General features: G+C 44.2%; 2 protein-coding genes across 4 annotated transcripts in view; one reads left to right on the forward strand and one right to left on the reverse strand.

Annotated features, from left to right (window-relative positions):
- The window catches only part of KIFAP3 (kinesin associated protein 3), a 105,713-nt gene that overhangs the window by 69,445 nt on the left and 11,731 nt on the right, over positions 1-24,537 (reverse strand). For all 3 annotated transcript variants that reach the window (XM_056523671.1, XM_056523670.1, XM_056523672.1), the window contains exons 3-8: positions 22,740-22,894; positions 11,844-11,902; positions 9,901-10,042; positions 9,719-9,818; positions 4,689-4,813; positions 1,076-1,174 (exon numbers count right to left, since the gene is read on the reverse strand). In XM_056523671.1, coding sequence (XP_056379646.1) covers positions 1,076-1,174; positions 4,689-4,813; positions 9,719-9,818; positions 9,901-10,042; positions 11,844-11,902; positions 22,740-22,894 — 680 coding nt within the window. The remainder of the gene's footprint in view (positions 1-1,075; positions 1,175-4,688; positions 4,814-9,718; positions 9,819-9,900; positions 10,043-11,843; positions 11,903-22,739; positions 22,895-24,537) is intronic.
- NTMT2 (N-terminal Xaa-Pro-Lys N-methyltransferase 2) overlaps positions 7,408-24,537 on the forward strand; it is an 87,764-nt gene continuing 70,634 nt past the window's right edge. Inside the window, exon 1 of the mRNA XM_056523676.1 lies at positions 7,408-7,895. The gene's annotated coding sequence lies outside the window, so the exon portion shown is untranslated. The remainder of the gene's footprint in view (positions 7,896-24,537) is intronic.

The raw sequence follows: 24,537 nt of genomic DNA on the forward strand, positions 1-24,537 counted from the left end.
GTTTTGTCAGTTTTTAAAGGGGTCATCCTGTTCCGAACGCTTGAGCCGGAGCAGGGAGCTCGTGATGTCATAACCCTGCCTCCTCATGATGTCACACCCCGCCCCCTCAATGCAAGTCTAGGGGAGGGGGCATGAGATCATTAGGGGCGGGGCTATGATGTCACGAGCTCCCGGCGCCGGCTCCAGCGTTCAGAACAGTTTGTTCCAAACGCTGAGCAGCGGAGAACCCCTTTAAGGCATACGTTATGCAAAAAGAAAAAAAAACTAAAGACCTGATGCAAAACATCCTATTAAATCCTGATGTGAATGCACATCTTCTACCATAAGATTGCAGCAACTGCTACCCTTCTAGGCTTCTGCTTTCAGTGTACTTTAATCCTTTTGGACCCGAATTGCTCTTTAAACAGATTGTTCTGCATTTACACCACATCTTTGCAATACAGTTCCCGTATACGTTTTCAATTTGAAAACCGTACGGAACCGTACTGAAAACCGTATGCATTGACTCTCCATTGAAAACCGTATTCCAAACGATGCATCAGGTTGTGTACTTTTTGCATCTTGTACGGTTTAGTTTGCTTGTTTTTTCCCGTACCCAAAACCGTAGCCATCCACATATTTTTGTCCGGGTCAAAAACCGTATTTAAACTGTATATGGTTTCTTTAACATGGGAGTCAATAAGAACCGCAGAGAACAGTATGTATGTACGGTTCCATCCAGTTTGCACAATACGTTTTTTTGAATTTGCACATACGCAGTGCACACTGAATGGAATGAAAAGTTTATATATATAAAAAAAAAAAATTCTTTTTAAACGGATCCAACCGGACATCATTTTTCAAACTGTATACGGTTTTCAACCGTATATGGGTTAAAATTTGTACCCACGTTTTGATACAGTTCAGTACGGTTTTGAGGAATCCGTTTTTCATCAAAAACCTGATACCGGAACTTTATTGCAAAAACATGGTGTGAATGCGGCCTAATACTTTTTGTACGCACTTATCTGTGGCTACCGCAACGCAAACGAATAATAATGGAAATGGCAGACGGACACAATGCGATCGTACGTACCCCGCAGAAGTTGTTCCTGCTTGACAAGAAGCCCCTGGTATTTTTTAAACGTTTTCTCATATTCCTTTTTTAGGGACGGCGTTTCAGGATCATCATCAAGTATTCACATTAGTTAAGAAATACAAAAACATAAACTAGTGATATCTGACATCAAAGCTACAAGAAAATACAGTGGTCAAATGCTCCTGTTCCTAGATCAGTGTTTTCCAACCAGGGTGCTTCCAGCTGTTGCAAAACTACATCTCCCAGCACACCCGGATTTGCTGTCCGGGCATGCTGTGAATTATAGTTTTGCAACAGCTGGAGGCACCCTGGTTGAGAAACACTGATCTAGATATTGCTGTTACAAATTTGTTATGGCGCCCCCTGGTGTTTCTTTTGATTCTCTCTACGAATGTCCACTTAAAAAGTGTCCAGTACAGGGCAGCAAAAAAGCTTCTTCCAGAGCGCTAATTTTGACTTCCTAATAGTCTGCATAATAAGTTGCAGGAATGGTGCAGACACACCTAGCTCTAATGGCCTGGGTGTCTCGCCCCCTCCCTTAGACTTGCATTGAGGGGCATGGCTATGACGTCCGGAGCCTCCGACGCCGCAGCCAGCGTTCATTTAGAATGCTGGCTGCGGCATCGGAGGCTTGTGACGTCATTGGAGCTGCAGGGAGAACGCGGGGGGTCCCAGCAGCAAAACCACCCCAATCAGACATCTTATCCCCTATCCTTTGGATAGGGGATAAGATGTCTAACGGAGGAGTGCCCCCTTAAACCTTTAGATGCCATGGTCAATGCTGGCTGTTGCATCTAAGGGGTTAGACAAAGGGATAGAGCTCACCTCGCTGACTCCCCCAAAGTTTTTTTGGGATATTCTACAATTTGCCTGAAAACAAAAAGGGAAAAAAACCTCCTAACTAGCACTTATTCGTATCACGTACATTGCTCACGTGCTGCTGCAGCCAAACCTCAGTGCTCAGGTCATGAAACTGCTGAGGCCAATGACTAGATGCAGCATCACATAAGGTAATGTACCACACAAGCCGTGGGCAGTAAAGTTCTTTATTTTAGGCAGATTTTTGTCAGTAGACGATTTTAAGAAAATGATGGAAACCCCACTTAGTAGGCTTCCTGTCATCTTTATACAGAATTATAGCAGTGTATTATATGAGCATTTATAAGATCACGTGTTCAAGTCCTCTTAAAGGGGTACTCCAGTGGAAAACATTTTTTGTTTTTTTTGTTTTAAATCAACTGGAGCCAGGAAGTTGAAACAGATTTGCAAATTACTTCTATTTAAAAATCTTAAATCCTTCCAGTACTTATCAGCTGTATGTTCCAGAGGAGGTTGTGTAGTTCTTTCCAGTCTGAACACAGTGCTCTCTGCTGACACCTCTGTCCATGTCAGGAACTGTCCAGAGCAGGATAGGTTTGCTATGGGGATTTTCTTCGGCTCTGGACAGAGGTGTCAGCAGAGAGCACTGTGGTCAGACTGAAAAGAAATTCAAAAAGAAAAGAACTACAGCAGCTGATAAGTACTGGAAGGATTAAGATTTTTAAATAGAAGTAATTTACAAATCTGTTAAAATTTCTGGCACCAGTTGATTTAAAAAAATTGTTTTCCACTGCAGTACCCCTTTAAAGGAGTTCTGTAGTGAATCATAACTTATCCCCTATCCAAAGGACCCCTGTGATCTCCTAAATGGGAGCCCAGCAGTCTGCTGGAAGGGGGCATGGCGACCCCAACACAGAGCGGTGGCCGACACCCCCCCTCCATGTATCCCATAGAGATGTATGTAGGGGGTGTGTCGGCCACAGCTTCCTGCGGGGGTCGGAACGTCCGCTTCTGGCAGACTGCCGGGGCCCCGTTCAGGAGATCATGGTGCCCCTGTGATCTATAACTTAGGATAGGGGATAAGTTAGGTTTCACTGCACTACTCCTGTAATGGGACTGAAGTGAATAAAAAGTAAAAAAATAATATAAAAGAAAAAGGTTTTAGATAAAAGACAACAGCCTTTCTTTATATATAAAAAAAAAAATAAAGGTAATGCACTGCAAAGGAAATGCTTCGCAGTGGACAACCCTCGCCTTGCCACTCTGCAGCAAAGAAAACAGCAGGAGGAGCTGATCTGATTGATATTAGTTCTTTGAAAGAAGTTCCATAATTACTTGTTGTTTATTCATGGAAATCCTTTCCCATTCTAGGCTAAATAGTCATGTGGACGACCTATTTAGTGATTGCCAGCTATCTGTATAACTGCTTATAGAAATCACTGAGCAGCACCGCCCACATGACTACTTAGCCCTGAATGAGCAGAAATGTACCGTATATACTCGAGTATAAGCCGACCCGAATATAAGCCGAGGCCCCTAATTTCACCCCAGAAACCCAGGAAAAGTTATTGACTCGACTATAAGCCTAGGGTGGGAAATACATCATCCCCCCCCCCCCCCCCTTCATCATCACCGCCTGTCAATCCCTTCTCAGTGGTCTTCAACCTGCCATCGGCTGTCCGGGCATGCTGGGAGTTGTAGTTTTGCAACATCTGGAGGTCCGCAGGTTGAAGACCACTGATGAAGGGATTGACAGGCGGAGAGTTCACTTGAGTATAAGCCGAGGGGGGCATTTTCAGCACGAAAAATCGTGCTGAAAAACTCGGCTTATACTCGAGTATATACGGTACATGAATACATTTACTGGAACTTATTCCAAGAATCTACATATACATATATATATATATATATATATATATATATATATATATATCTCTCAATTTGCTCAGCTCCTCCTGCTTTATAACATGATGCTTGGGGATTGGACGGCATTTTCAACCTGATAGGTTTGTGCAGTATGATTGGCTACATAAATCGGTATAAACAGGACTTCAAAACAAGCTGCATAACAGTGTAAGCAGTATGGTAAGCTCAGATCTGCAGACCGATTCCCTTTAAATGGGTACTCCAAAGCATAGGTGATAAGATGTCTGATCGCAGGGGTCCCGATGCTGGGGACCCCTGCGATCTCTGCTGCGGCACCCCTCTGCTGTGCACGGAGGGAACTTCGATCCGTGCCGGATGACTGAGGATGCGGGGCGGAGGCACGTGATGTCACGGTCACGCCCCGCTCGTAACGTTACGGCCACGCCCTCTCAATGCAAGTCTATGGGCGGGGGCGTGACCTCCCAATAGTCTTGCATTGAGGGGGCGTGGCCATGACAGCACGAGCGGGCATGGCAGTGACAGCACGAGCCTCCGGCACTGCACCCGACGCTCTAAATGAATGCCGGGTGCTGCAGGGAGAACGCAGGGGTCCCAGCGGTGGGACCCCCACGATCAGACATCTTATCCCCTATCCTTTTGGATAGGGGATAAGATGTCTAGGGGCGGAGCCCCCCTTTAAGGGTCACATGTACCATAATTACTATGTTGCTACCCACTGAAGTCAATGCGTAGCAACGTGATCCGGACTTTCCGCCGTGGGAAACTCGCAGCAAATATGTTACGTGCGATCCTACCCTAAAGCACTCCGCTGTTAGAGGTAGGTTACACAACTACATAAGTTAGTATGCAAAAATGTCTTCATATATAACCAAGTCCATTAGAAAACTATTTTTCAAAAGGATATTCGCCTTCTTCTTCTTGGCCAGCTCTTCCTGCCATAGCTCATGGCGCTTTAACTCATGGTCAATGATGTTCATACATAGCGCTCCGATTTTATAATGTGTTATTAATCCATGAAACTGAGAAAAACTGGAAAAACAAGACAGATTTAGGAAAAGATATAACTGGTTCTGGTTCAATAAGGGTAACCTATTGTAAGTGATATGGTCTACTGACAATACTGATGAGGAATGATGTGAGGAAAGAACAAAGGGATTGTACCGCTCATTCTGGCACAGGTAAGTGGAAGAACTGTAAGTGTACAGGCGGCGACTACATAAGAGCACAAGTCACCCAAACCTGCCAATGTGTAAACTCTCCCCAGACAGATAACGTCAGGGAACAGAAGGGTTGAGCTGGGACATGAGGGGTGGAAACATTACTGCAACGTTATCCCACGTACACTTATTGACAAAAATTACAAATATTGTACCCAGATAGAAATGTCAGACTGCTGTAATACTTGGCAATACAGTTATGTCTCAAGCAGATATGTAAATGATTACAGGTGGGGTCTGATAGACATTGGGCCACAAGAAAGCATAAAAGAGCATCCCCCGCTGCACTATAAAAAGGCTCTCAGAGGTTTCTTTTGGGTAGTGTACCTCTTGGTGAGAGACCGCTGACTGCTGGATATGGTTCTACAACGTACCAAGACATGTTTTCCCAGTTGACAGACTGTGAGAGAGGGGTGTTTTATTGGGCCAACAGAAGCAAGATGGTTGTCTCGACAAAATCAGTCTCTGGATGGTCCAGACAGACCTTGTGCAAATTGTTTGATCTGCTAACAAGCACCAGCAGCTTTCACAGTTTACTTGTTTACCATCCAGACACAGAGGGCGCCTTCATTACACACTCCCGTCTCTTCATTACACCCACCCGTCTCTTCATTACACCCTCCCGTCTCGTCATTACACCCACCCGTCTCGTCATTACACCCACCCGTCTCATCATTACACACTCCCGTCTCTTCATTACACCCACCCGTCTCTTCATTACACACTCCCGTCTGTTCATTACACACTCCCGTCTGTTCATTACACACTCCCGTCCCTTCATTCACATTTGTTCGGTATCCAGGACAGTCAGGTTGGAGCATGGAGGCCTCGTGATGAGCTCTTTAAAGGGGTATTCCAGGATTTTTTTTATTTGACTATGCTACAGGGGCTGTAAAGTTAGTGTAGTTCATAATATAGTGTCTGTACCTGTGTGTGACGGTTTTCTCACAATTCTTCTGTGATTTTATCCCCAATATTTATTTTTAACAGCATACAAAATGACTGTTGTCTCAGATTTTTCCCAGGATGCAATACAGCAGAGACCTGAGTCACTAGTCAGCTGATGACAGGGAGCCTGTCTGCTTCAATGGGTGGAGAGAGCAATCTGCAAGTAATGCAACAGCTGTAGGCACCCTGATTGAAAACCACAGGTCTTTTGAATGGATGCAGCTCATTTATGTTTCAATGAGTGGTGTGGGTGATGTGTGGGAGGGAGGAAAATGGAATTATGGGTTTTGTAGGCAAAAAATAAAAACTCAAACAGGAAATACCAGTTCACAAAAAGCTAGCCACAGTGTTTTGGTAATCTCATGACATAGCTATTTAGCCCCAAGATAAGCGCAGATCCTTCCTAAGCATGTCCATTACTGCCTGCCAGGTACCTACTAAAATCACCTTATGGTGGAGAACCCCTTTAATCCTGCCTTTGCTGTGGAGCAACACTAACTTGTGCTGGTGTGATGATCTGAGGAGCCATCGCATATGACAGTCGGTCACCCCTAGTAGTGATATGAGGGACACTAACAGCTCAGCCATATGGCCAGGACATCCTAAAGCCACATGTGTTGCCTCTCATGGCCTCCAGCTGGCATTTTTGTACAGTATAATGCTGCTCACCTATACACAGCAAGCGTTTCCCAGGAATGTCTTCACAAGATTGCAATTCCCAATCAAGTATTAATAGGACGAGCAGGGATGGCGGCTTCCGCAACCTACAAGTGTCCTGGTTTTACAGGCCCAAATGCAACACCTGATGGCAAATGTGTCGTGAAATGCTAGACTGAACCTGTGTGCCTCCATACACAACCTTTTGTTCTAATATTGTAATCCCATACACGAATAATTACATTAAAGGGGTACTCCAGTGGAAAAAAAAATATTTTCAAATCAACTTGTGCCAAAAAGTTAAACAGATTTGTAAATTACTTCTATTCAAAAATCTTAATCCTTCCAGTACTTATCAGCTGCTGTATGCTCCACAGGAAGATGTATTTCTTTCTGTAGTTCTTTTCAGTCTGACCACAGTGCTCTCTGCTGACACCTCGGCCTATATCAGGAACTATCCAAAGCAGGAGAGGTTTGCTATGGGGATTTGCTTGTACTCTGGACAGTTCCTGATATGGACAGAGGTGTCAGACTGGAAAGAACTCCAGAAAGAAATACAACCTGTGGAGCATACAGCAGCTGATAAGCACTGGAAGGATTATGATTTTTATATAGAAGTAATTTACAAATCTGTTTAACTTTCTGGCACCAGTTGATTTAAAAAAATATATATATATAGTTTTCCACTGGAGTACCCCTTTAAGACATTAAAGGAAAACTGTCACATGTTTTGTCCCGTACTATCCACAGGTACCTGTGGATAGTGCGGGAGACGCTGAACAATTTGAGTTCTACCTTGCCCGGATCCGCTGCCATGTTTGCCCGTTACAGGTCTTTTTCTGTGTATTAAAATTAGCACTTAAATGGCAAAGGCGGGGTTACTGCCTTCAACTGCCACTGTGTTGTAACCGCCGCCCTGCCCGCAGCACCGCCCAGCTAATGAATATTCATATATTGCCTTACTATGTTGTTTCATATCGGCCGAGTCTCAAATTACCTACACCCTTACTTCAGCGCTGCTCCGGACGAATGAAGCAGCGCTGAAGACCGCTTCCGGGTGTAGTAAGAAATCCCGCACATGCGCAGTAGCGTCCGGGACTCGGCCGATATGAGACAACATAGTAAGGCAATATATGAATATTCATTAGCTGGGCGGTGCTGCGGGCAGGGCGGCGGTTACAACACAGTGGCAGTTGAAGGCAGTAACCCCGCCTTTGCCAGTTAAGTGCTAATTTTAATACACAGAAAAAGACCTGTAACGGGCAAACGGCGCAGCGGATCCGGGCAAGGTAGGACTCAATTTGTTCAGCGTCTTCCGCACTATCCACAGGTACCTGTGGATAGTACGGGACTAAACATGTGACAGTTTTCCTTTAATGTAATTAAGTTTCATTCGACTGCATCAACCCCTGCTTGGTGTGTTATTTGTTTGAGTGTAAATCTGATTTGTTGTCACGTTACAATGACCTGAGGAACTACTGTATATTATACAACCTGTCAAGTGCATTGTAGCTTGTATAAGTGGCTAAAAGTTTTTCCAGCCACTTGAATAACAGTACAGTGACCCCCCCGACCTATGATGGCCCCGGCATACGATGATTTCAACATACGATGCTTTTGTATGTCGGGGCCATTGCATAAACGGCTGTCCGGCAGCGCAGACTGCTTCAGCTGCCGCCAGATAGCAGTTTACGGTGCCTCGTGTGCTACGGAGATGGTCTCCTACCTGTCCTCTTCGGTATTCCCTGCATCGCCGGCGCTCTCCATCGTCGTCATCGCATCGCCGCGCACGCCGCCCCGTCATCCAATAGGAGCGGCGTGTGTAGTGACGTGATGGCGGCGACGGAGAGCGACGATCCCGGGGAAGAAGAGATGTCCGGAGCGCCGGGGACACCACAGGGCCTCGGCGACAGCGATGGAGGGCGACATCCAGGGCAGCGGTGACGAGCGGTGACAGGTCCGGAGCGGCGGGGACACGCGAGTACAACTTCCTATACTTTACATTGCACGGATCCCTCAACATACGATGGTTTCAACAAACGATGGTCCATTTGGAATGGATTACCATCATATGTTGAGGGACCACTGTATTTTTCTGTATTTGTGGGAAATAACAAACTCACTATCAAAATATTTAGTGAGATTGGAATACACCAACAGCACTTATCACCTATATGCCAGACATACACTGCCACTCCATTAACTCTAGGAGCCTGATGAAGATAATCAAGTTTAGTGCTCAGCTATCCTGTCAGGCCCATGAAGTTAAAGGGGTATTCCAGGAAAAAAACTTTTTTTTCTATATCAACTGGCTCCAAAAAGTTAAACAGATTTGTAAATTACTTCTATTAAAAAATCTTAATCCTTCCAATAATTATCAGCTGCTGAAGTGGAGTTGTTGTTTTCTGTCTGGCAACAGTGCTCTCTGCTGACATCTCTGCTTGTCTCGGGAACTGCACAGAGTAGAAGAGGTTTGCTATGGGGATTTGCTTCTACTCTGGACAGTTACCGAGACAGGTGTAATCAGAGAGCACTTAGAAAAGAACGACTCAACTTCGGCAGCTCATAAGTACTGAAAGGATTAAGATTTTTTAATAGAAGTAATTTACAAATCTGTTTTACTTTCTGGAGCCAGTTGATATATATATATATATATATATATAAAAAGTTTTTTCCTGGATAACCCCTTTAAATGGCGCGGCAGCTGCATATCCGACTACTTTCCATTCAGACGGAGGACACAGCACCTGTACAGTGGCTAGGTAAGTGTTGTTGGTGAGAAACCCCCTCTAAACTTTCACATAAAATTGGAAAACTACACAATACCTGTGCAATGATTGACAGACACCCACACTTTTAAACTTAAAGGGGTACTCCGCTGCCCTAGCGTGCAGAACATTTTGTTCCGAATGCTGGGTGCAGGCTGCGGGGGTTGTGATGTCATGGCCACACCCCTTGTGCTGTCACACCACGCCCCCTCAATTAAAGTCTATGGGAGGGGGCGTGGCCGTGACATTACAACCCCTGCAGCCTGCACCCAGCGTTCGGAACAAAATGTTCCACACGCCGGGACAGCGGAGTACCCCTTTAACATCGGTTGAATGAGATTTACCTTGAGAAGCAGAAAAAAATATAAATAATATTTGTGGCAAGCTCGACGCTCTGCTTCCAGTCTTCCCTTAATACCCGAGCGAGGGCTCCTAATGCAGTTTCTAAATGCGAAAATAAAAATAAAAAATGTTAATCCAGTAAGCGCACAACCTATCACAACTCTACACTAAGGAAGCTACTTACCATTGAGTAACAATTCTTCCAAATTGTCCGGGTTTCTTGCAAGTTGCAGAATGAGAGCAGAGCCGCGAACTTTATCCGGAATATCTTCATAAAGTAACTCAATGTATTCGTCCATGTCATTGATATTGGCAATTTCATCAATCTGTGTAAAAATGGATAAAACTGCATTAGCTTCAAGCGCTAGAGAAGGAATAGTTAAAGGGGTACTCAGGTGGTAAACTATTTTATTTTTTTAAATCAACTGGTTCCAGAAAGTTAAACAGATTTGTAAATTACTTTTATTTAAAAATCTTAAAGGGGTATTCCAGGCAAAACCATTTTTTATATATATGAACTGGCTCCGGAAAGTTAAACAGATTTGTAAATTACTTCTATTAAAATATCTTAATCCTTCCAATAGTTATTAGCTTCTGAAGTGGAGTTGTTGTTTTCTGTCTAACTGCTCTCTGATGACTCACGTCCCGGGAGCTGTGCAGTTCCTATGGGGATATTCTCCCATCATGCACAGCTCCCGGGACGTGACATCATCATTGAGCAGTTAGACAGAAAACTTCAGAAGCTAATAACTATTGGAAGGATTAAGATTTTTTAATAGAAGTAATTTACAAATCTGTTTAACTTTCCGGAGCCAGTTGATATATAAAAAAAAAATGGTTTTGCCTGGAATACCCCTTTAACCCTTCCAGTACTTATCAGCTGCTGTATACTACAGAGGAAGTTCTTTACTTTTTGAATTTCTTTTCTGTCTGACCACAGTGCTCTCTGCTGACACCTCTGTCCATGTCAGGAACTGTCCAGAGTAGGGCTGCACGATATGGGAAAAATGTGAGATTGCGATTATGGGGGTAAATATTGCGATTTCGAAAATAATAAACAAATGGTGAAATTCCCCCTATTTAAATTCCAATCCCTCTATTTCATAAAGCCAACTCGCCCAATTTAAAATGGAGGGGATTGGATATGAAATGGGGAGAAATGAGCTTAAAGGGGGTACTCCGCTGCTCTGCATTTGGAACAAACTTCCGAACGTTGGAACCGGGAGCTCGTGACGTCACACCCCGCCCCCCCCCTCAATGCAAGTCTATGGGAGGAGGCTTGACGGCCGTCACGCCCCCTCCCATAGACTTGCATTGAGGGAGCAGGGGCGTGAAGTCATGAAGGGGCGGGGCTATGACGCCGACTCCAGCGTTCAGAACTGTTTGTTCCAAGCGCTGAACAGCAGAGTAACCCTTAAATTCCTCCTCCGCATTCCATGTGCCTGGTATAGTCTCCACCCTCTCCGGCATTGTTGCGTTCCTCTATTGTTCAGCGCAGCCACACGGAAGGGAACACTGGGCGTATGTGTATTCCCTAAAGGACCAAGAGGGTTTTTTTCTTTTTTTTCTTCCTATGATTAAAACTGTCCTCTTCTGACCCCCATCTCTTTTATTTTTCTGTATATGGGCTGTATGAGGCTCATTTTTCTGCAGTGATCTGTAATTTTTATAGGTACCATTTTTGTTTTGATGGGACTATCTGGTATATGACGTGCCCAAAAATTAGCAATCCTGTTATTTAAAAAAAAAAAACATTTTTTAAGTTTACGCCATTGACCTTGCGGTTTTAGTAATGTTATATTTTAATAGTTCTGATATTTACGCACGCGGCAATGCCACGTAGGTTTATGTTTTATTTGTTTACATTATTTTATTTAAAAAGGGGGGCAATTTAAACTTTTATTAGGGGGGGGGGCTTATTAACATTTATTACTTTTTTTGTTTTTACGTTTTTTTTTTTCTCACAGTTTTTTAGTCCCCGTAGGGCAGTGTTTTCCAAACAGTGTGTCTACAGTTGTTGCATGGGATGCTGGGAGTTGTAGTTTTGCAATGGCTGGAGGCACGCTGTTTAGAAAACACTGGTATATGACGACGAAGAGACTGTAGAGATCCTTAGGGACGGCTTACCTCCATTCCCTCAAATGGTGGTGGGTCCTTAGGTTTACTATTCTTCTTCTCCTTCTTTTCTGTAAAAGGGAAATCATTGGCCGTAAGTGAAGACAAAGAATGAGACTCTTATTTATTAGAACAAACAGGATTTCTGTAACGGAGCAAATCAAAAAAGAAACAATCGGAACAATCTGAATAATCAGTTGCAGGTTAAAGGGGCTGTTTCATTTCTAACAGGGCATATGGAAGTGATATAGCGGGGGGGGGGGGGGGGGGGTCCCAGATTCCCCCCCCCTTCCTCTATGAGCCACAGTGGAAAGATGCTAACAATGTCAGCTCTCACTCTTGTTAGGTTTTGTATGATCTAACAGAAAAATAATAATATTTAAATTGTTACTGTCGTTCACAAAAATAATTTAAAAAGGTTACATGTCATAGAGATGTCAAATGTATTGATCCTTTGGGGTCTGGGGGCTGAGATTCCCACCCATGACTAATACAAAAGGGAAGAAGCGCTCAGCGGACGTGTCCTCAACTGCAGAAGATGGGCCCATAGACTTTCTATAGAATCCGTCTCCTGCAGCGAGTGAAGAGTGGAAAGAACAAGCACTTCTCTCTGCCCGTTCTAGAGATGTGTGGGGGTCTCAGCTCAGCACCCAGACCTCGACCAATCAAAACTTATGACATGTGTCTTTGATATGTCATTTTATTTATTTATTTTTTACGCAATTGTCTGCAGAATTTACCCCCTAAAACTATGCCCAGTAGGTGAAAGCAGCTTAGCCATACTTTTATACCTTCAAAAAAACGCTATTGTCTGGAGTCAGCAATGGCCAAATAGGCCAGGGGTGCGCCACGCCTTTCTCCTTTACTTCAGCACTTTGCCCATTGTGTGACTGGCACAGAGGTCCCCAGCGCATGCGCCATCAATCTTTTCTGTGGCGCAGGGCAAGATGTCTCAGCAAGCGCACGCTCCTGATAAATCCGGCTCAGCGTGCAGGCAGAGAGTGAGCGCTCACTGAAACATCTAGCCGCATGCGGTAAAAGAGATGTATGGCGCATGCACTGAGGACCTGTGTGTCAATCAAACAGCGTTTTCGCCACTAAAGTAAAGGAGAGAGGCGTGGCAGTGCAGAGGCACTGCGGACCCCTGGCCGAGCCTATCTAAGTGTTGTTGAATCCAGACAAAAGCATTTTTTTAGGATTATAAAAGCACAGTGAAAGGGGTACTCCACCAGAAAACATCTTAACCCCCTTTCCAAAAGAGAATCTAATTGCGGGGGTCCTGCCGCTGGGGACCCCCGTGATCTCTGCTGCGGCACCCCAGTCACCCGATGCACGGAGTGTACTCCGCTCCTTGACGGATGACTGGCGACTACAGTACGTAGCCATCACGGCTCCTCCCATAGACATGAATGGAGGAGACGTGACGTCACAAACCTGGAAACTCCAAGCTTCCAAGTATTGGGATTTATATTATCCAAATAAAGGTGGATTTCATTAATCTTATATCTAATTCATCTCGTCTACAACTGTTATCCTACATACATGGTTCTCCTATACCTACTGCAAGGCTTTGTACATTATTGATGCTTTATGTACGTAAGATTGTAAACGGCATCTATGAGGGAGGAGGAAGAAGCGTCTAAGGCGAAATACAACAACTACGTATAAAAATGATTCCGGTAGGTTACAACAACAAATAGATATAGAAATTACCAACATAGCTGAAATTTCATATGCTTAAAGGGGTATTCCGCCCCTAGACATCTTATTCCCTATCAAAAGGATAGGGGATAAGATGTCAGATCGCCGGGGTCCCGCTGCTGGGGACCCCGGGGATCGCTGCTGCAGTACTGTGCTATCATTACTGCACAGAGCGAGATCACTCTACACGTAATGACGGGCAATACAGGGGCCGGAGCGTTGTTACGTTGCGGCTCCGCCCCTCGTGATGTCACGGCTCCGCCCCTGTCAATACAAGTCTATGGAAAGGGGGCGTGGTGGTCATCACGCCCCCTGCCATAGACCTGCATTAAGGGGACGGGCCGTGATGTCATGAGGGGCGGAGCCATGACGTCACGCTGCTCCGTCCCCTGTATCGCCCGTCATTATGCACAGAGCGAACTCGTCTGCGCAGTAATGATAGCGGGGTGCTGCAGCGGCGATCCCCGGGGTCCCCAGCAGCGGGACCCCGGCGATCTAACATCTTATCCCCTATCCTTTGGATAGGGGATAAGATGCCAGGGGCGGAGTACCCCTTTAATAAAGCCTTCAGCCTTTCATAACTATGATCATAAGTTTATATATAATGCAAAATTTTTACAACGCATGCATTATTAATAACAAATAAGGAAAAGTTGCCCAGTTGCCCATAGCAACCAATCAGATCGCTGCTTTCATTTTGCAAAAAATGAAAGAAGTGATCTGATTGGTTGCTATGGGCAACTGGGCAACTTTTCCTCTGCACAGGTTTTGATAAATCTCCCCCATTGTCTTTTTATGGAGGAATACCTATTAATTTGTTCTATATTACATTCCAGATTCATTCTTGAAATGTTCCTTTTGTCTAATTCTTTGAAAAAAACAAATAAAAATTAAGTTAAACAGAGACTCCAAGCTTCCGTGTTCCGGATGCTACAACTGCCTGCCTGGAGATCGAGGGGGGTAAACAGCAGCGGGACCCTTGTGATCAGACATCTTATCCCCTATGCTTTGGATAGTGGATAAGATGTTTTCCGGTGGAGTACCCTTCAAAGCCGCCATTACACTATTGCATTACACTACTAAGTAGGGCTGGGCGGTATATACCGGTTCATACCGAATACCGAACATTTTGTCCTGCACAATATAAATTTTTCCCTATATCGCAATACCAGTTTGGCCCCACCCCCTCGCTGCGCTGTCCCCACATCAGGGAACAAATCATGTGACCTGCGAGCGCTGTTCTGCTTCCCCCCGCCCTCCAATTACTTATCAGCCCAGGGCTGCGTTGCCCTCATAGGGGTAAATACTCACATATCACCCGCAAGCGCTGCCCTCCTTGTCCTCCTGTTTGTTGTGGGCCGCCGGCGCTGACACTCTATACCAGTGGTCTTCAACCTGCGGACCTCCAGATGTTGCAAAATTACAACACCCAGCATGCCCGGACAGCCAACGGCTGTCCGGGCATGCTGGGAGTTGTAGTTTTGCAACATCTGGAGGTCCGCAGGTTGAAGACCACTGCTCTATACTGTATGCTGTATCCATATGCCCAGGCTGCAAAAGTTAAACAAAATACACTTTAACTCACCTTCCCCTGGTCGGTCTGGACCTGCTTGCTCGGGACGGGAACGTCAGAGAGCCATCAGCCTATCACCGGCCGCAGCGATGTTCCGCATCGGCCGGTGATAGGCTGAGCGCACTGTCATGTAAGAAGCCGGTTTCTTACATGACAGTGGGCTCAGCCTATCACCGGCTGAGGTGGAACATCGCTGCGGCCGGTGATAGGCTGACGGCTCTCCGACGTTCCCGTCCCCTTTGCAGCCCGGGCATAGGGATACAGCGTACAGTATAAAGTGTCAGCGCCGGCGGCCCACAACATACAGGAGGATGAGGAGGGCAGCGCTTGCGGGTGATATGTGAGTATTTACCCCGATGGGGACAGCGCAGCGCTAGACTGATAATTAATTTGGGGGGTGGAAAAGCAGAACAGGGCTCGCGGGCCACATGATTTGGGGGGGGGGGGGGAAGAAGCAGAACAGCGCTCGTGGATCACAAGATTTGGGGGGGGGAGAAGCAGAACAGCGCTCCTGGTTAATATGATTTTGGGGGGGGGGGAGAAGCAGAACAGCGCTCGTGGATCACAAGATTTGGGGGGGGGGGAGAAGCAGAACAGCGCTCCTGGGTAATATGATTTGGGGGGGGGGGGAGAAGCAGAACAGCACTCGTGGATCACAAGATTTGGGGGGGGGGGAGAAGCAGAACAGCGCTCGTGGGTCACATGATTGAGGGGGGGAGAATCAGAACAGCGCTCCTGGGTAATATGATTTGGGGGGGGGGAAGAGAAGCAGAACAGCACTCCTGGGTAATATGATTTGGGGGGGGGGGGGGGAGAAGCAGAACAGCGCTCGTGGGTCACATGATTGAGGGGGGGAGAATCAGAACAGCGCTCCTGGGTAATAGGATTTGGGGGGGGGAAGAGAAGCAGAACAGCACTCCTGGGTAATATGATTTGGGGGGGGAGAAGCAGAACAGCGCTCGTGGGTCACATGATTGGGGGGGGGGGGAGAAGCAGAACAGCGCTCGTGGGTCACATGATTGGGGGGGAGAAGCAGAACAGCGCTCGTGGGTCACATGATTGGGGGGGAGAAGCAGAATAGCGCTCGTGGGTCACATGTTTTTTTTTGGGGGGGGAATACCGTTATATACCGTGGAACCGCCATAAGTTACAAAAATACCGTGATACACACATTTGGTCATACCGCCCAGCCCTACTTCTAAGCTGCTTTCACATATTGGGTATAGTTTAGACTGTTGCACTTTAATTGAACGGGACCCTTCATTGTAGGACAACACCTTTATCTAGTTGTCTAAGAATAGATAACGGTGCCTATACACTTTACACAGCTGTCGGCAAAACACTTATTTGGGCAGGCAACAGCTATTCCTCTCAAAATCCCCATTTACATGCATGCTAAGGTAAGAGTGCATGTGTTCTCAGTGGAAAGAAGGGAGTGAGCCGCTGTCAGACACCTCTGGTGGCGGCTCATCTCCCCTAAGAACGAAATATTGAGTATGGTGAAATCCAATAGTGCAATCATTCTTTCCTCTAATGTCTGCTGCTGGGAGAATCAATACACACCCATACATATCACATGACCGACATTCATCTAATATGTATGGACACCTTTAAAGGGGTACTCCACTGAAAAATATATTTTTTTTATCAACTGGTGCCAGAAAGTTAAACAGATTTGTAAATTACTTCTATTAAAAAAATCTTTACCCTTCCAGTACTTATCAGATGCTGTATAATCCACACGAAGTTCTTTTTGAATTTCCTTTCTGTCTGACCACAGTGCTCTCTACTGACACCTCTGTCCATTTTAGGAACTGTCCAGAGTAGGAGAAAATCCCCATAGCAAACCTATCCTGCCCTGAAACGGACAGAGGTGTCAGCAGAGAGCACTGTGGCCAGACAGAAAGGAAATTAAAAAAGAAAAGAACTTCCTGTGGATTATACAGCATCTGATAAGTACTGGAAGGATTAATATTTTTTTATAGAAGTAATTTACAAAGTAATTTACTGTTTAACTTTCTGGCACCAGTTGATTTAAAAAAAACTTTGAACAATGTTCACAGTTCATCCTCCCCCTTCCTGTGTAATGATCCTCAGCAAAAGGTTACAGAGCATGCCCAAAAACCTTTCCCATTCATGGCAATGGGACAGCACTCATCTATTATTGCATATATCCATGGGTCCTGCAATAAATTATCTCTCTGAATGCTGTTAAAGGGGTACTCCACTGGAAAAATTATTTTTTTTTTTTTAAATCAACTGGTGCCAGAAAGTTAAACAGATTGGTAAATTACTTCTGTTAAAAATCTTAATCCTTCCAGTACTTATCAGCTGCTGTTGTGATCCACAGGAAGTCCTTTTCTTTTAGAATTTCCTTTCTGTTTGACCACTGTGCTCTCTGCTGACACCTCTGTCCATTTGAGGAACGGTCCAGAGCAGGAGAGGTTTACTATGGGGATTTTCTCATACTCTGGACAGTTCCTAAAATGGACAGAGGTGTCAGCAGAGAGCACTATAGAGACTATCAGATAGAAAAGAAATTCAAAAATAAAAGAACTTCCTGTGGATCATACAGCAGCTGATAAGTACTGGAAGGACTAAGATTTTTTAACAGAAGTAATTTACAAATCTGTTTAACTTTCTGGCACCAATTAATATAAAAAAAATATGTTTTTCAGTGGAGTACCCCTGTAAAAACAGCTCAGACAATATGGGTGTTCCCATATGAAATTTAAACAAATAAAAAAAATAAAAAGAACATAATTCAGTATCTGGGTCTAGAGAGCGAATGAAGCATTATTAATAGTTTCAAGGTCAGTGTTTTCCAAACCATGTGTCTCCAGCTGTTGCAAAACTACTACTCCCAGCATGCCCGGACAGCCTTTGGCTGTCCGGGCATGCTGGGAGTTGTAATTTTGCAACAGCTGGAGACACATTATTTGGAAAACACAGTTCTAGGCGATAAACCTGTTCACAAGGTCAGGTTTTACATAGTCTTCAATGGGGTCTGCTTCGAAAAATCGAAAAGATCCGGCCATGTGACTATCCCGTTACAGTATACAAAAAATGCATAAAAACTTTCTTTGCACACAATGGAAGCCAAGGTGAAATGTCTAGTAAGATCTGCTATGTTTTAATGGAAATATCCAAATAAAAGTGTGATTTTTATATATATATATATATATATATATATATATATATATATACACACATACATATATATACCGTATTTTTCGCCGTATAAGACGCACTTTTTCTTCTCCAAAACTGGGGGGGAAAAGTTGGTGCGTCTTATACGGCGAATACCTGTCCTATCGCGGCGGTCCCTGCGGCCATCAACGGCCGGGACCCGCGGCTAATACAGGACATCACCGATCGCGGTGATGCCCTGTATTAACCCTTCAGACGCGGCGATCAAAGCTGACCGCCGCGTCTGAAGCGAAAATAACACTAACCTGGCTGTTTAGTCGGGCTGTTCGGGACCGCCACGGGGAAATCGCGGCGTCCCGAACAGCTTACAGGACACCGGGAGGGACCTTACCTGCCTCCTCGGGGTCTGCTCCGTGCCGGGATCCCCTGCATGGCGGCGCTCTCCTTCGTCGTCATCACGCACGTGCGTCGGCGAGCGTAGCGACGTGATGGTGGCGACCGATAGCGAGGATACCCAGCAGCAGAGACATTCCGGAGCGACGGGGACACGGCGACAGCGATGGAGCGCGACTTCCAGGGCAGTGGTGACGAGCGGTGACAGGTCCGGAGCGGCGGGGACACGTGAGAACTACCTCCTATACCAGTGGTCTTCAACCTGCGGACCTCCAGATGTTGCAAAACTACAACTCCCAGCATGCCCGGACAGCCAACGGCTGTCCGGGCATGCTGGGAGTTGTAGTTTTGCAACATCTGAAGATCCGCAGGTTGAAGATCACTGTCCTACACTTTACATTGTGTTTTGTTCAGAATCTTTATTTTCTAGATTTTTATCCTATAAAATTAGGTGCGTTTTATATGCCGGAGCGTCTTATATGACGAAAAATATGGTATATATATATATATATATATATATATATATATATATAAATATATATCCAAATAAAAGTGTGATGATAAAACATACTATATTAACAAATAATACCTAAAACCCAAAAATATACACTAAAATCAACCTGAACCCAACTCGTAACTAGTAATACTTTGTGTAGTCCTGTAACTGTATTCAGGATGACAATGTGTCATTTTATAGATCTTTTTCCCCCTGAATACATCAGCGTAAAATAAAAATAAAAAACTTGATGCATCATCACTCTCCAGACTGAATGATATTGAACAGGAAATGAAACACTGGCTTATATTAAGCTGGCGTAAAGTTGTAAGACATAAAAAAAAAAAAAAAACTCTAAAACCAAGAACGTCTTAAGTAAGAAATACTACACTGGCGGGTCGGTCGTATAGGAGCGCACAGAGATGGAATGTCCGCGCGGGATATAAATAAAATTAAGTAAATTGCGCACAAAACAGAAAAACATTAACCCAGATATTTACATTTCAATTGTTTCCCATCTGGTTTCAACTAAAAGGATAATAACACGATACATAGTTTAGAGAATGTCATGATTCTCTTCTTCTGATAGTTCTAGATGTATTAAGTATTTGATGCCTCGCTTTCTTGCTTTTTTTATTTTTATTTTATTTTATTTTTTTTAACCTCTTTAGGGTCAAAATACTCTACAGTTTGCAGCTTTTGGCACTTTATGTAACTACCGTAGAGGCCTGCAGGAGTTAGGGAAGCGGTGTAGCTCGTGGGGCTATGCTGTTTTTTGCAACACCAACTAACCTTACATAAAACTGCCTAAAACAGTCCGCTTAGGTGTTTTTGGCCACCCCCAGCCATCACAAGTAAGACCGGAGGCGGCCCAGGGCTCTCGATCTAGAGATAGGTGTGGGTTCCAGATATAGGACCTGCCTCTATAGGACATCTATGGAATATGCTTGGGATATGCACTAAGTGTTGGAGATGGGAATACAGCTTTAAAGGGGTTATTCACTTTAAAGGTGACTTTAGTACATACCTGTAGACGGTAATGGACATGCATAGGAAGGATCCATTCTAGTCTTGGGGGTAAATGGCTGTGTTGTGAGTCCACCATAACGCTGCTGCCTTCTTTTTGTGAAATGGCTAGTTCCCTCCCTCGAACTACATGTCCCATGATCCCTTGTTTGTAAGTGTGAGGTCACTTTTCTCCCTCCCACACATCAGCCACCCCACCCATTGAAGCACATCTGGGACAATTCCCTGCAGCCTTGTGGAGAACAATCTCCTTAGCACCCAGCAGTCTCTCTACCCATTGAAGCAGACATGATCCCTTTGAACACCTGACTAGAGATTTAATGTCTCGGGCAGCACTGCAGCCTGGGAAAACCTGAGACAACACTCTTTTTGTATGCTGATAAAAATAAACATCAGTGCAAAGATCACCCAAGAATTGCGAGACCAGCCATAAAACACAGGTACAGACACTATATTATAAACTACACTAGTTTTACTTTTTAGACTCTTTTGGCTTTTTGGGTTAAGATGCTCAAAAAACACAAATTTTTGCATTCACCACATGGGTTTAAAAATTATTTATTTTATATTTCAGGTCATTATAGAAACAGTGTACATTTTCTTTTATAAAATTTTTTTTTTTTTTAAATAATACATTATTATTTTTTTTAATAGTAAAAGGTATTTTTTTTTTTTTTATTTAATTTTTTTTTATATTGTTGCCTAAGATACGCCCCTTCCTGAGCAGTGGATATCAGTATGAGTAAGCAGCAGAACAGAGAGATTTGTGAGCCAAGTACAGTACCACAAACCACATGATATACATTGCAAATATTTTGTTAACCAAATATACCCAACATACATATATACATCGCTGTGCCCTAAGTACACTGTGACCTACATGCTGGTCTTCCAACACAATGATCAAAACAAGCCAACAGTTGTTACCAGTAGTCGGGAGCTCATGGATAATGCTGGACATAAGCTGAAACTGATTAAACTGATGTCCGCCATTAAATGGGTACTCCGGCCCTAAGACATCTTATCCCCTATTCAAAGGATAGGGGATAAGATGTCTGATCGCGGGGGTCCCGGCCCTAAGACATCTTATCCCTCTATGCAAGACATCTATGCAAGTCTATGGGAGGGGGCATGACGGCCGTCACGCCCCCTCGCATAGACTTGCATAGCAGGGGCGGGGTGTGATGTCACACAGGGGCGGAGTCATGACATCACGATACTCCGGCCCCGTGGGCAGCAATTGGCAGTTTGTGAGCTGGCAGCGCCACATGCGGCTCAAAGAGGTGGGTGCTGAATGCAAGATTGCGGGGGTCCCCAGCGGTCAGACATCTTATTCCCTATCCTTTGGATAGGGTATAAGATGTCTTAGGGGTAGAGTACCCCTTTAACCCTTCAGATGCCTATGCATAGCACTAAACAGTAATAGCAATCAAAAGATTGCTATAAAAAGTCCCCTATGGGGACTAAAAAAGATAAAATAAAAAAATATATATATATCATCCTTTTTCCTAATAAAAAAAAGTTTAAAAAAAATAACAAACATACATATTTGGTACTGTCGTGCAGAAATGTCCGAACTATTTAAATATGATGACCCCTTAATGATCCCATATGGTGAATGCCAAACATGTATAAAAAAAAAATTAAGTCTAAAATTGCAGATTTTTGATCACATACCAGAAAAATGAAATAAAAAGTGATCAAAAAGTTAAAGTAAATCTGTCATCAGTGTCACTTGCACTAATCTGTCAGTACAGACAGGTATTGAAGGTGACACTGATGACAACGATACTTACCTGGTCCCGCTCCGTGCTGTGGTTCTCCGGCAATCCTCTTTGGTATCTTCCGCTCCGGGCGGAGCTTAGTGACATCAGCATTGCTGTTCTATGCTGGGTCCAACTGCTAGCAAACAGCAGCGGTGAAGTCACTAAGTTCTGCTCATGCTCCAAGTCGGGTCCGGAGCTGAAGATACCGAACAGGATAACCAGAGAACCACAGCACGGGGCCAGGTAAGTACCGTTGTCATCAGTGTCACCTGCACCACCTGTCTGTACCAACAGATTAGTACAGGTGACACTGATGACAGATTTCCTTTAAATATTCACATAAATGGTACCAATAAAAATTACAGATCACGGTGCAAAAAAGGAGCCCTCATACAACCCAGTATAGTGAAAAATAAGAAAGGGGGATGAATAAGGATCATTTTAAAACGTACTTTTTTATCAGAATAAGTTTAACTATTTTTAGCAGCAATGCAGTAATAGTAAAGCATGTAAATATAGGCATTGTTTTAGTCGTATTGACCCACAGAATTAAGAGAACATGTCAGTTTCCCGGCCAAAAAAATATGCAAAATTGCGGTTTTCCAATTTTCTTTCGCAAATAATATTTTTTTTGTTGTGCCATACATTTTACAGTAAAATAAAGGCATCATTACAAAGTACAAGGGATCGCACAAAATAAAATAAAAAATAAACAAGCCCTTATATGGGTATGTTGATGAATACGGCCAATGACTAAAAATGATGGTTTAACTGATAAAACTAGAAAATAACGGTGCCCTCACCTTTACCGTTTAGTCCATCCCTGCGGTTCTGCAGATAGTAAAGGAGTTGTTCCACCTCTGCTAACTTTGAGGGATGGATTAGTTTACATTCTTCAACCACTTTCCGAGCCAGAGAAGAAATATCAGTGTTGGCGTTAAGACTTTTCAAGCGAATGCTATAAAAGGAAAATGTGAAAAGGAGATAATTTGTTACAAAGTAGACTATGCCAGAAATGCTCAACATGATTTCTACATTAGTATTGTTCAATCTTATGTATTAGAGCATTAAAGGGGTTATCCACCATAAGGTGACTTTAGTACTTACCTGCCAGATAGTAATGGACATTCTTAGGACATGGCTGTGTTGTGAGTCCACCATAATGCTGATTTCTTTTTGTGAAATGTTTATTTGGAGTTGGAGTTCCTTCACTCCAACTACAAGTCCCAGAATCCCTTGTTTGTAAGTTACTTTTGTCCCTATCACACATCAGCCATCCCACCCATTGCAGCACAGCTAGGCCCCTTTCCATGCTGTCCTGTGCTTGAAACAACAATACCCTGCAGCACTGTGGAGAATGATCCTCCTCCCACCCAGTGGTCGCTCCACCCATTAAAACTCAGACAGGCTCCCCTTCAACACCTGACCATAGATGTAATGTCTTGGGCCGCACTGTATCCTGTGAAAAGCTCAGCCGATGCTCATTTTCTATGCTGCTAAAAATGAACATCGGGGCAAAGATCACATAAGAATTGCAAGCACATCCATCAAACACAGGTACAGACACTATATTATGAACTACACTAACTTTTCAGTCCCTGTAGCATAGTCAAATAAATAAAAAATCCCAGAATACCCTTTTAAAGAGGACCTGTGGCAAACTCCCTAAAAATGAGATTGCATTATCATTAAATATCTTAGGGTGCCCTGATCACACACCTTTTTACAGTTTTCAGTTATGACCTGCTGTTCCAGAGATATGGGGGATTATAGTTTGACTTCCAATGAAGGGAACTAGTCAAATGGGCGTGAACATAATTTTAATAATGGGAGTGGCTATCAGGTGATAGGTGGTTATATAGTCAGAAGGTGTTTATTAGGCCTCAATGTAACATCTCAACTTTTTGGGCCACAAGCCCTCTTTAAAGGAGATGTCCGGTACAGACTATTCTTATTCTATCCTACCCGGGCTGCAAAAAAAGAGAAAACAAACTTTCACTTACCTTCCTATGTTTCCCCGGAGCTCCGCAACAGCTGATCGGTCGGCTGGGCTGTCTCCTTCCATCTTCCCTTATCCTGGGACGTCACACGGCGCTTCAGCCTATCACCGGCCGCAGTGATGTCCCGGCTCGACCGGTGATAGGCTGAAGTGATGTGTGACGTCCCAGGCTAAGGGAAGTAGGAAGTAAGATGGCCAACCGATCAGCTGTTGCGGAGCTTTGGGGGAACGTAGGAAGGTAAGTGAAGGTTTGTTTTCTCTTTTTTTGCAGCCCGGGCAGGATGGAATAGGAATAGTCCACACCGGACATCTCCTTTAACATGAATTACGATAATAGTCACTTTACAGTCAATACTCGTACCTTCTATACACTAAGCTAGCGGACTACAAACTGTGGACCTTCAGATGTTGCTGAATTAATGGGTGCCTCAATGTCTATTGTTTCTCTGATCACATCTCAGTATGCAAAGACCAGTAAAACATCTGCAGACAGAAGTAGCTGTGGTAGATAGTCAAAGCTAGATGCAAGAATCAAAAAGCACCAAAATTAGAGTGTTCCTGTGAGGCTTTGATTTTAGTAAAATATCTGAGAACAGTAGCAG

The sequence above is a fragment of the Hyla sarda genome, chromosome 6 (genome assembly GCF_029499605.1).
Source record: "Hyla sarda isolate aHylSar1 chromosome 6, aHylSar1.hap1, whole genome shotgun sequence".
In the NCBI taxonomy this organism is placed as follows: domain Eukaryota; kingdom Metazoa; phylum Chordata; class Amphibia; order Anura; family Hylidae; genus Hyla; species Hyla sarda.